At 33.2% G+C, this 14306-nt stretch overlaps 1 protein-coding gene across 1 annotated transcript in view; it reads right to left on the bottom strand.

The window, feature by feature from the left end:
- Positions 1 to 6869: 6869 nt before the first annotated feature.
- LOC139840567 (uncharacterized) overlaps positions 6870 to 14306 on the bottom strand; it is a 30645-nt gene continuing 23208 nt past the window's right edge. The window contains exons 4-5 of the mRNA XM_071830830.1: positions 7356 to 7594; positions 6870 to 7289 (exon numbers count right to left, since the gene is read on the bottom strand). Of these exons, the coding sequence (XP_071686931.1) occupies positions 6870 to 7289; positions 7356 to 7594 (659 nt within the window). The remainder of the gene's footprint in view (positions 7290 to 7355; positions 7595 to 14306) is intronic.

The raw sequence follows: 14306 nt of genomic DNA on the forward strand, positions 1-14306 counted from the left end.
TAAATCCGTCTTTTAAATTTTTTTCTTTTTTTTTCCTTTTCTTTATTATCTTTAATTAGAAACTCACCTACTCTTCCCCAAATTCCTCAACTTTGTTCTGGTTTCAATTCCACTAAATCCTACTCACACATATACATAAACCCAAATTTTGTTCTAATTTCATTTTCGTCAAATCCCTACCCACCCACCTGCTCCTCCGTTTTTCTCTACATCTATACAAGAAATAAATAAACAAAATCTTTACAGAACATGAGATCAAAAGCTATTAACTTGAAATATAGCTACATCAAAAGCTATTAACTGTAAATACAATAGCTAGAAATAAAGAAACAAACAAGGAGAAAGAATCGGCGAGGAAACCCACCCCCACGGTGGATTTTGGATCTTGAAAAACGAATAAGCTGATGATGGTTCACGATCTGAAAACGCTGAAATTTATATGATATTCCTTGTAAATTAGAATAATGATGACGGCGTCACGGGAAAGATGAAGCAGCGGTAGCGTCTGTCGTAGCAATGGAAGAGAAAAGCGATAGTCGTCACCGGAGTACGAAACCTAGATTCCAATGGCGGTTTTGCGATGGGTGTTCAATTGCAGGTTCCTGGGATTGAACCATGAATTCCGTATTTAATATGTTGGAGTGGAACAAATAATTTAGTTTTGTAGATTATTATTGTTATTACAATATTACCTCATGTTGGTTAAGAAATAAGAACAAGCAGTAGGTGGTTTTTGTTTTGTTTCTCTTTCAATTTCAACACATTGAGTATTGAATGACGTGTTTTTTAAGATCTTGTTTTTGTTTATTGTTGGATTTGGATTTGGATTTGGAGGATATTATACCATGTTAATTAGTCTTTGAAGAAAATAAAAATATTAGGGATTGTTCATCTTATTTGGGGATAAAGATGAAGGGGATGAAAGAGAAAACATAAAACGAATTTTGTTACGAATCACAAGGATTATTTCAGCAAATTTGATACAAATCACAGGGACGATTTTAGCGATTTTGTAAATAAAAGAAAGAAATAGACGAAAATACCATCACATGTCTGGCACATTACTGGAGTTAACGAATTTTTTTGACGGCCGTCAGAAATAAGGACTAAATCAGCAACATTGACAAACCACTGGGATCAAATCCATCCAAAAAAAGCATAAGGACGTAACCAGCATTTTAGTACAAATCACAGGACCATTTCAACGATTTTGTCATTTATGAATTTATGCGTGTGAAAATATTTGATGTGACATATTTACTTGTACAGTTGTACCCAACAATGAACAATAACACATGTAATAAAAGTTATTCGTATATTAGATATCAACGTTGTACGCGTACTATTTAAAATTATTCATCTGGTTTACATATGAATATAGTGAAATATTGTAATGCATATTTTTATTTTACTGCAAAAAATAATTTGGCGGCACGGCGTCATTATAACCCGTTAGATGGGCCCAAGAAACAAACATTAAAATGGATAAAATGGGCCCAAGACATTACGGTAGATAAATGGGCCTAGGCGCCTAAGCTAGCATATACTAGAAGTGGAAGTCCACAAATAATATCGGATGATTGTTAGTATTAGATACTCCGTATATGTTAAAAATCTTCATGTTTGGAGACGATCGAAATTTATCACCGACAGGTAATGTTCAACCGTCAAAGTGTTTTCCAATTACTATTACTCCGTATTATCATTTCATTTTATACAGTTAAAAAAGTACTGTACATATTATCTTATGATAACATACATCAAATCTAAAATATCCACCTCAATTAGCGAAACCAATATTTTATCGTTGATTACACTTTTTATCAAGCAAATAACATTTATTTCTAGTAAAAAAATTTAGCAGCAAGACCACTTTTATTTTAGCGTACCTTACTAAAGAAAAGTCACACCTATTTTGCTGAGTTGGCAAAATGTAACGCCTCTAACCAGGCATTAGAGGTGACGTCTGTAAGGCGTCAGTCACTCAAGTGAGGGGAAAAAAGACAACGTTAGATTACTTTGGACCAATAAGAATTTTACTAAGCTTTTTTATATTTTTAATTTATATTTTCTTTATATCAAACTTCCAATCACATCGCACCATATCATCCAAAACTTTTTTACTCATTTAAATTAAACACTCACTACTATTTAACTTTACTCTTTAACATTGTCACGCCTAAAAAAAAAAGCTCAAAAAATATAAAATATGACTATACCTTACCATCACGGTTAAAAGCTGTCTAAAAGAATGAAAGTGAACTTCATGACAAACTAAAACAAGGTGTACATTTGGACCATTCACATTAGAAGTGTTATTCTTACATCTCTCCAATAACACCAACGGCAGGATATCATTATTCTTGTGTCTTTCTCACTTGTTATTTTGTAAACGACATTGGAAGACCCAAAAATATGTGAATCTGGTTATTTTTTATGTATTGTTTTGGTATTTTGTGTATAATAATATATGATCCTATAACAAGTTCAATCATTCAGGTGTCATCGAACTGAAACGTTCAATTTTTTTTTTTTTTTAAATCTTAGTATGGTGATAAAATGATAAATATATCCTACAGTCTTACAATAATCTATTCAAAGGTCTTAAAGTGAGATGGAAATGATATAATTTTGTCACTTACATTATGTCACAAAAATAATTACTTGGTTTAACTGAAAATAAAATAAGATTAAGATTGATTGTATACTTACTAGAATTAGATGAGATTGTACATTGTACATTCTTCTAATTCTAAGGAATAAAGTTTTATCAATATATTGTCATTTCTTAATAATAATATTGCAAAGATGCAAGGTTCTTTCATTCGAAATGAACAGTTATCATAAATAAGATGTAGAAAGGTATAGGGATGTGATGTAAGTGGGGACAAGAGGAAGGGCAGGTGTCAGAAGGTAAGTGGGGCCACGTAAATCTGAAGAGAACCATCAAGTTAAAGCACGTGATAGATAGCACGTGACCATGCCACGTAAGATAAAAGAGAAGATTAGCCATGAAAGACAGGTCACCTCAGCAAGGAGAACACATGCCCCCCACCAACTTCTTGTGCGTTTGCTTTTTAATGTTTGTTTTCCCCATTTTAATTTTTAATTTTTTATTAATTTAAATTAAAATTAAAATAATCACTTAAGCTTAAGGTCAAATGTGCAATTATACAATGACACACTAACAATATAATTTATTGTTCTTGAGTTAAATTTATTACGTATTAGAATTAGAATTTTTATTCTTTAAAAGAAAATAAGATATTATAAATAAAAGATGGATCGTTTCATTAAAATAATGAAGACTTCAAATATTACAGCAAAAATTTATAAATACGGCTCATAAATTAACGTATGAGTCGTATTTGTAGGTTCATGTTATAATTGACAATTAAAACAAAAACCTACAAATATTGTTCATAAACAAAGATATGAGTCGTATTTGTAGGTTCTTGTTATAATTTACAAATAAAGTGTATTACGTCTTGAATGCTGACTAAATGTACGACGTTTTAAGGTTAGAGTGTGGATATACAATTGATTGACCGTTAACACTCATATTAATTATTAAACTTATATTGAAGATAATACTCAATCGAAGGTGATTAAAACAATTGATCTTTGAAATATTTTGATGAATTTTACAATCTTTATGATGTGTTATATGTAGGAGATTGTGAACGCATATAACATAAACACTTGGGTTGTATATATAAGAGTTTGATGATATAGAAAGTGTATATAGAATTGAGTTAATCATTTACAGAGATACAACAGTATTATATAGCATAGATAATACAACAAACATAGCACAGTATTATATAGCATAGATAATACAACAAACATAGCAATAAGATAGGATCTAGAATAGTTAGCTGGAGGACCAAGTAATTCGGAAGTTTGGTTATTGTATTGACTTGTGATTCGTTGTTGGTGATGTGCCGATATGCCCCCGCAAGACGGAGGTTCCGTCGGTGACTCCGATCTTGGACCTGAATTTGATATAGGACACTCGAGAAAGCGGTTTTGTGAGTGTATCAGCCAGTTGATCATGAGTACTAATATGTTATACACGAAGAGTGCCATTTTGAATTTTTTTCGCGAACAAAGTGATAGTCCAATGCGATGTGTTTCATGCGACTATGAAAAACCGGGTTTGCGCAGAGATAAATAGCTCCTACATTGTCACAGTATAGAATAGGAGGTGTCGTAGGCGCAATACCAAGTTCAGAGAGTAAATTACGAATCCATAGCAATTCGGATGCAGTGTTAGCTATTGACTTAAATTCCGCTTCCGTGGAAGACCAAGAAACATATTTCTGGCGTGTGGATTTCCAGGAAACGACATTGCCCCCAAGATAGAGAATGTATCCGATAGTAGACCGACCATTTTCTTTAGTTCCGCCCCAGTCGGAGTCGCTAAAGGCTGTTAAGGTTAAGTTGCGACCACGGTTTAAGTACAATCCAAAGTAAATAGTGCCTTTGAGATACCGAAAAAGCAGCTTGAGAGCTTGTCAATGTTGTGATGACAGGTTATGCATATATTGAGACAATTTATTGGTGACAAAGGAGATATCGGGACGCGTCATTGCGAGATACTGTAGTTGACCTATTATTCATTGAAAATCATATGCATCAGTAGCACTTTTTGACTCATTAAGTGTGAGGATTTGAGAGTTGCTCATGGGAGTTGAGACAACCTTTGCACCATCCATATTTTAGGATTGAAGGATATCATGAATGTGCTTGTACTAAGAGAGGAAGAGTCCTTCTGAAGTGGGAATGACCTCTACACCTAAGAAATGGTATAAGTCTCCAAGATCCTTTAGAGCGAATTTGTCATCTAGATTTTGAATAAATCGAGTAATAAACTGAGAGTCATTTCCCGTAATAATAATATCGTCAATATAGACAATAAAGTCAACAATCGTGTTTTGGGACTTGAAGATAAACAAAGAGTGATCAGCAATGGAGCTGACAAATCCAGCAGCTAAGAGAAATCGTTTAAGTTCCATATACCACGCCCTCGGGGCTTTCTTGAGTCCGTACAACGCTTTTCTCAACTTGCAAATATGATGCGGATATTGTGGGTGAACAAAACCCACCGGTTGGGACATATAAACGTCTTTGGTGAGACTACCATTTAAAAAGGCGTTATTGATGTCAAGTTGCCGAAGTGACCATCCTTTTGATAATGCTAGGCACATGATGACACGAATAGTGACCGGTTTTGTAACCGGGCTAAAGGTTTCATTATAATCGATTCCAGGTCGTTGGTGGAAACCTTTTGCAACGAGACGAGCTTTATATTTTTGAATCGAGCCATCCGGGTTACGTTTGACCCGAAACACCCACTTATTTTCGAGCACATTCTGATCAGTTTTGGGCACTAATTCCCACGTATTATTGCGAAGGAGAGCATTAAATTTGGATGACATAGCATCACGCCACTCTTTATGTTTTAGAGCTTGAGAAGCGCATGTGGGTTCCACTGTTGTTGGGAGCGGATGAGCGGTGACATGATTTATGAACATTGGGTTGTAGTATTTGGGATTTGGTTTTCGATCTCGAGCTGGTTTTGGCGTGGTGACTGACGTAGGTTGGGGATAATTTATTTGGATAGGTGAAGTAGATGATGGTGAAGGTGGTGCAGAATCTGATGTTGGTGAAGAAGGTGTAGGTTCTGATGGTGGTGGAGATGGTGTAGAGTCTGATGGTGGTGAAGATGGTGTAGAGTCTCATGGTGGTGAAGATGGTGTAAGGTCTGATGGTGGTGAATTAGAATTTGTCGAAGGTGTAACCGGTGATGATTGTGTATGACTTTGAATTTTAGTTGGTGTTATGGGTGTAATAATAGGTGGTGATGGAGAATCCAGTGGAGTAGATGAGATAATGGTTGTAGGTACTGTGCAAGACTTGATGCCCGAAAAATTGGAGTAGTTCACGTGTGACCGTTTAAGCGGAAGCTCGTTTTCAAGGAAACGTACATGTCTCGAAATGTACATTTTGTGAACAACGGTATCATAACATTTATAAGCCGATAGGGACAGGGAATAACCGAGAAACACACACGCTTTTGAATTAGGTTGTAACTTAGATGTAGTATACGGTTTGAGCCACGGGTAACATAGGCACCAAAATACTTTTGGGTGTGAATAATTTGGTCGTCTATGAAATAAGGCTTCAAGTGGTGACTTATTTTGAAGAGTGGGAGTTGACACCGATTAATAAGGTACGCAGCCTTAGATACTGCGTACGTCCTGAATGTTAAAGGTAAGCAAGCTTGTTGCAAAAGTGTAAGTGCAGTTGTGATAAGCATATGATGGCGTATCTCCGCGAGCCCATTATGTTCGGGAGTGTGAGGAGGCGTTGTATAATGAGAGATACCATGCGAGCTCAAAAAAGAAGCTAAGCCCATGTATTCACCTCCATTATCGGAGTACAAATAGGTGAGTGGTTGTTGACATGATTTTTCAACAAGACGTTTAAATTGTGGAAATATGTCAGCTACATATGACTTCTTGTGAAGAGGATAAAGCCATATGTATTTAGTAAAGTGATCATTAAATGTAACATAGTAACGAAATTGATCATGCGATAAATCTGTAGGTCCCCATACATCTGAGTACACATGTTCTAATGGTCGTGTACTAACAGTAGATGATTCGCCAAAAGACAACTTCTAACTTTTATTACAAAAACAAGAATTACAGTTGAAGCTAGTAGAAGTAGAAGCAGACAACTTTGCATTCTTTGAAACATAGGATAAAACTTTCGATGATGGATGGCCAAGTCGGCTGTGCCATACATTATTAACAATCATCGAGTTTATTTGCAGGTTGCTTGATTGAGGAAGATGATATAAGTCACTTTTGCATGCTCCTTGAAACAAATGTGCCCCCATGTTCAGATCCTTCACCAAGTAGTGCCACGGAAAAAAAATTCAAATAAACATTATTAGTACGACAAAAACGAGCAACATAAATAAGATTAGTGCGTGAGTTCGGTGCACATAGTATATCATTTAATTTAAATAGATATGATGACGTTTTAATAGTAGTATTGCCAATATGAGAAATCGGTAAACCTGAACCATCACCAAGGATTATTTCTTCTGGGACCCCATAATCCGAGAAGGATTGAAGGTTGGAAGTATTAGCAGTGACATGATGGGATGATCCTATATCAAGAATCCACGAAGGGGTCGATGAAGATGAGGCCGCAGTGTGGTAAGCAACAGGAGTGATAGCATTCTCTTTTAGAAACCATGCAAGAGAGCGACAATCCTTGGTAGAGTGAGCCCGGCGATGACAAAAATTGCATTAGCTATCTTTGTCTGATGTTGTAGAGACCATTGAAGATGGTTCCAAAGATGAGTTGGCATGATTGGAATTATTGTACCTGTGTTGTGAATAGCTTCCACGTGAGTAATGATTACGATTGGATGATTGACGATGGCCTCGCTGGGTATAATTTACTATTGGAATAACAACAGGAGTCACATGAGTGGACTTTTTCTGTTGCATCTCGAAGTCGACGAGTTTGTCGTGTAATTCATCAAAGGTTATAGGCTTGTCCCTAGCACGAATGACTGCACAAATATCTTTTTAATCAACGTTTAATCGATGAAGGATGTGAAGGACTAAATCATCATCATCAACTGGGTTGTCAACAAGAGTTAGGTCATCTGCAATGGAGCACATCTCCTATAAATAGGTGGCTAGTGGTTTATCATCGGCTGAGTTTTCAATTAACCGTTGCTTTAGTGAGATGACTCTTGTTCGCGACTTGTTGCCATAGAGTACAGTAAGCCGATCCCAAGCTGCTTTGGAAGTGGTAACAGATGAGATGTGAGGTTGAATGTTTGCGGAGCAGCTACTAAGGATAGCACTTAAAAGGATTTGATCTTGTCGATACAAGCGACTGTAAGCTGGGTTTGGTTTATTGTCAATTTCACATGGTGGTGCGGCTGTGGTTGTCAATCCCCGTCCTAATCCATCTGGACGTAGTCACCAACATCTGGTCCCATTGCGATGATCGACTCCAAATAATGTCTTTAAAATGAGCAAATGCACAGCGAAAAATTTCTTTCATACCTGAGAATAAACATGCTTTAAAGTGTCAACCAAAAGGTTGGTGAGTTCATAAGTTTATCATAAAACAATAAAATTCATCATTTTGATAGACCACAAGATTTAAATGCTGCATGGTACAAATGGGCCCGAATCCTATACCCACCTGTAATGTACATGCGATATCTTTTAAATACAGTACATCTTTCTCGTGTACGAAATCATCTTTCATAAATCTTAGTAACCGTACACATATCTCGTGCACAAAAATAACATACACATAACCTGTGTATAAAATCATTCTCTCGATACATAACATTCACTTTTCATTGCTTTCATAGCTTGGCTTGGTAACCGACCTTAAAATATAATGCGCATAATAATATCCCCAAAACAGAACATCTTGTCTGTATAACAATCATATAAACTTCGAAGTACTAAACACCACACCCACTAGCCCTTCCGTCTAGTGAACATTTTGGGTGGGGGTGTTAAACCCGGTAGCTACCTTTAGGATTCGCGTCAATTAGGCGTGCACTAATTCTCAAAATTAGTGATGTTCCCTAATTCTTAGGTTACCAAGCAATAATAATCAGGGAAAAATATTCATATCAATTGTGGTAATTATCACGTCCACATAATTCAATGGTGGTAATTATCACGTCCACATAATTCATTCGAGGAATGTTTTGCTTGTCTCTATCTCGTCAAACATTTATAAAAGCATTTCATGTATTCGCAGTTCAAAATGTATTTCAAAAGCATTTAATAAAGCAGTTGTAAAAGTAGCGCATGTATTCTCAGTCCCAAAAATGTAAAGAGTAAAAGGGAATCAAATGAACTCACAATACGATATTTTGTAGTAAAAATATGCATACGACGGAACTGAACAATGCAAGGTTGGCCTCGGATTCACGAACCTATATCATGTATATATATTAACACATACAATTCAAGTCAAATGAATTTAGGTATGATTATTAATATAACTGTTATTTTTAGTAATTCATGTGTTTCATTATTAACTTAAATATATTTACTTTATATACCTTAAATAAATAATTTATAAAATGTAGTTTTATTAAGTTTATTTTTATATAACTAACCTTTATTGTAGTAATAATAATATTAATATTAATATTAATAGTAATATTATTAATAATAATAATAATAATAATAATAATAATAATAATAATAATAATAATAATAATAATAATAATAATAATAATATAGTTGTAATAATAGTAATGGTAAAAGTAATAATAATGATAGTAATAATATTAAAAAATGATAAAAATATTAATAATAATGTTAATACTAATGATAATAATGATAAAAATAATAATAATGATAATAAAAATATTAATGTTAACAATAACGATAATAAATAATAAAAAGTTGTATTATTTTTACAATAAAAATTATAATTTTGATCCTAACTCTTAATACTAATAATAATTATTAATAATACCTGATAGTAATTAATGATAATAATAATAATAATAATAATAATAATAACAACAACAATAATAATAATAATAATAATAATAATAATAATAATAATAATAATAATAATAATAATAATAATAATAATAATAATAATAATAAGTAAACTACCTCATGAAGTAGTCCCTAAAAAAAATGCCCAAGTCTGGGTTTGAACCTGCGACGTCCCGCTAACCCTATAACATACCCAACCCGTTCCGCTACCCGATACTTTCTGTTATAACTCGTAGTCTATATCTATCTAATCCGTATCTCCTAGTTGTCTTCTCAACACCACAAACCCCATCGTCATCATTATTTTAATTTCCATCATTATCATCATCATAATCAAATCATAACATCATCCTTATCATAACCATCATCAAGGCCTAATCATCATCATTTTATTATCGAGTCGTAAACATAACCATTATCAACGTTATTTTGTCATGGTTACGATCATGATTGCTTCACTATCATCGTATTTACCATCTTTATCTAATCGTATATCATCTATCATTATCTTCATCACTATCATACCCTAACCCTAATCATCATCCTAATCAGAACGTACCCGTTACATAGTTATCATCATCTTTATTTCATCATACCACCATTATTAATACTTTTATTTGTGACCATCATTATACGTATTATTACCACATCATAATCATTATCATAACTCAACCTATCAACATGATCTTCGCTGTAACATATCAACCGTTTATTTGTTTCGTGATGTTCATCAGAATAAACGTAGTATAAGTAATGGAATAGAATAGCTGGGCCTTCCTTGGCTTGATAGTCTGAATAAAACACGGCCCAATTAAGAAGCCTAATTATAGACAAGGATTTGTAATCCTAAATCATGTATCTGCAATCTGCGTTTATAAAATGGAACCAGAATAGGTGTCGTGGGGATAGGACAAACGAATATAATTATTCCCATCCTAGTCACAATACCATTAACATTATTATATAACAATCCCCATCAATTATCATTGTTATTGATTTAAAAGTCGAAGAATGAAGAGCATGCGTGATTAAAATATCATATAAAAGCTGTTGGTCTCGAAACAAGCAGAAGTACACAGTAGGATATATTGGTTATTATTTGGGTTACGTTTACAAGGGAATAGAAACAGAAAACAAAACGCAGATAGGTATTGGTGGTTTCGAGTTGTTGAAACAGAAACAGTAGCCTACAAGCAAATTAAAAGGTTCGATTGTTTAATGGGTTGTGGAGGTTTATGGCAATTATTATTCGATTAGAAACAAGAACAAGTTATTACGCATCAGCAATATAATAATCTTGTTCGAAACAAGGAAGAAACTGGACCGTAGTAGTTCGTGTATGGTATTGTGATGATTGCGAACAGGGACCCGTTAGAGTAGTTTGATTATGGTCTTTGCAGGAGAAACTCAGATATAGCAGCTGTATTGCTGCAGAAATAACGAAGAAGAAAAACAGAAAACCAGCGGGGCAGCCGTTCTTGGTTCATTGGTGTTTGGTTGTGCAAATGTGTCAAACCGAAACAAAAACAGAAATAATAGAAGATAGATGTAGTAGGAAAAGGATTCGATGGTGTTCAGTTGGAAGGTTGTTTTGATCATTCACGATAGTGTGAGGGTGATGGTGGTTTTGGTTGAAGTGGTTCATAATAGTGGTCACCGTGGTCGTTGGTCAGGGTTTTTGGGGTGACAATCAAAAGCAAAACAAAAGAATTTTATGGAGGTGATGGTTTATGTAAATAGTTGTGGTGGTAGTGTGAGGGTAAATGATGATCACAGATTTGTGGTTTTATGGTGATCAAACCTTCTCAATAATAGGTTTATTGAATAAGAACATAAACATAATGAGTAGTAGTGGGTTCGATCAAGAAAAGAAACAAGAGAATAAGGTGGTGGATGGTGGTTAAATGGGTTGAAGAATAAAGTGATTGGTGGCCGATGGTGGCTTTGTAACAAAGAAAATGGTGGTTTCATAATTGATAGACGATGAAGAGGAGTTAAGGTGGAAGGTGTTGTGCAGGGATTAGAGAGAAGGAAATATAGGGTGTTCCTCTATATCTATCTATATGTATAAAGTTATGTATATTTAACATATATGATTTAAGAAATGAAACCAGACAAATTCGGTTGCATATCTCATTCAAACACAGTGATATCATAAATATAATATAATTAACTTTCAACTTTGAAAATGTTTAGGAATCAAACACGCATAGTAGGCTAAATTTATCAATTAAGTACAGTAGTATCGAAATGATTTGTTATTTAGTTACCGACAGTTTGTTACGGAATGTTATATCGTGTCCATTGCTAAACAGTTAACGTATAAAAGTGTCCCTAAAAATCCCAAATTTTTAGATTAAATATATTTAATTATTTCACTCATTAACTGTTTGAAACCTGATCAAAAAGGTTCGATAATTATTTATTTTCTGTTCCAATTTATATGTACCGAGTACTAATATTTAAACTTAAAAAGGTAAAAATATTTTTAACAAATCTAACATCTTCGTAATCGATTTACAGTTCAACTTTTATTTTACTCCTTCATGAACATGTAATATATCTATATTAAAACTAACAAAACGTCAACCGAGTGTTACTGACGTTTACTAATTAGGCTTGAAATCATTCATTTTCAATATACACATTCTATATATATATATATATATATATATATATATATATATATATATATATATATATATATATATATATATATATATATTAAATCTTAATTAACAAGTTTAAGTAAATAAATATATTAATTATATTCTTTTAAATAACTAAATATAATATTATATATTTACAAGCAATATTTATATTTATATATATATATATATATATATATATATATTTAAATATATATTTAACTATTACAAATAGTTGTTCGTGAATCGTCGGGAATGATCGAAGGTCAATTGAATATATGAAACAGTTCAAAATTTTTTTTGAGATCCAACCTAACAAACTTTGCTCATCGTGTTGAAAATACAATATCGTATCGAGAGTTTGATTTAAAATTAGTCGAAATTTTCCGGATCACTACAGTTCCTACCCGTTAAAGAAATTTCGTCCCGAAATTTGAGTGAGGTCGTCATGGCTAACAATAAAAATGTTTTCATGACGAATATGAGTTAGAGTTTTATCATTATTGATTAATATAGATAAAACGATTCGATCATGTGAAGCGTACGAGTGAAGCTATCACAAAAGAGTGAAAAGTTTCGTCTGAACTTTTGACGTAGTCATGGTGGATTTTCGGAATTCAAGGAATTTAAGGAAATCTTCTAATCAAAAAGAAAAAGTAATATCATGATTAATTAGCAAACTGCTGGAATCACGGTAAGGATAGAACTATGAAGAAATTAATCTCTTGATATGTTTAGAGGTTAAGTAGAATGAAAGAGTTATGTATCATGGCACATGATGAGGGTAAGATCTGTGAACCATCATCACGTTCCATTAGAAATTCAGCATGACTTACTGTAATATAACCACATTGGCCTGACGTCATTATATTATACTAACTCATGCTTCAATTCCCAACACTTCTCCAGAAACCATTCATAATTCAAGCTTGAATTTTAAAGAAATTTAGAAACTAAGATAGCTTCCTTTATGACGTAACACGGATAGCACGAAGAGATAGATAATTTCGAATAAAGATATTTATGAAGGTATCTTCAGAAATATCTAAGATATTTATAACGAAAGATACGATGATATCTTTAGAATTTAAAATATTTAAGATCAGAAGATGATGAAGAGATTCGTCCGCTAGGATTTAGAGTAAGGAGCAAGGTATTCGCTAAAGATTTCATCAGCTTTTTCAAAACTCAGAAAACTGATTCATAGACTAAAGCGCTTTTCAGAAATTCAGAATTGAAGTTTTGTAAATCCAGGAGATAGAATATATATATATATATATATATATATATATATATATATATATATATATACACACACTTATATATATATATATATATATATATATATATATATATATATATATATATATATATATATATATATATATATATATATATATATATATATATATAATTGTTGTCGTAGAATCGCTGAGGAATTCGAGATTATCGATAGATGCCTCCCGGTATTTGGTATGGTAATTATCATTACGAGATGCCGATGAGTTCATGATAAGACTTCAATAGATAAATATAGTGATTTGTTAGAGAGATTTAAACCAAGGAGCAACTAGGTTGCTTGTACATCTGCTGGTAATATGGGGGAATATAAAAGGTTCTCCGGTAACAATAAAAGAGCAAGCATATATATCAAGGTTATAATAAGATTGTTTCGAACGAAAAGTCGAAGTTGACTTGCTGGAGCTGTGACAAAACTAACTATTGTGAAAAGAATTGCAATGTTATTTTCTGTAATAACAATGCCAAAGGAGCTAGCACAGATACGTGTTAAACCTTTACTCAGGTTCCAAGAGTTTTTCAGGTGCATAACTATATGCATAAATCTTTTCTTTCGTAGATGAGATGCAGTTGGTTCATCCTCTCGATTGAGGTGTTTTCAAGAATTATGAAAGGTTTGAACGCAGATTGTAACCGTCAAAATACCAATGAGGTTTAAGATGAAATCAAGTGGCAAAATTGAAGAAATGTTTAGTTTCATATGTTATAATCAATATTTTATTTCATTTTAATTGTCCAATGTTATTAGTCCACAGTCGATAGTCCACAGTTAACAGTCCAATAA

The sequence above is a fragment of the Rutidosis leptorrhynchoides genome, chromosome 4 (genome assembly GCF_046630445.1).
Source record: "Rutidosis leptorrhynchoides isolate AG116_Rl617_1_P2 chromosome 4, CSIRO_AGI_Rlap_v1, whole genome shotgun sequence".
Classification (NCBI taxonomy): Eukaryota; Viridiplantae; Streptophyta; class Magnoliopsida; order Asterales; family Asteraceae; genus Rutidosis; species Rutidosis leptorrhynchoides.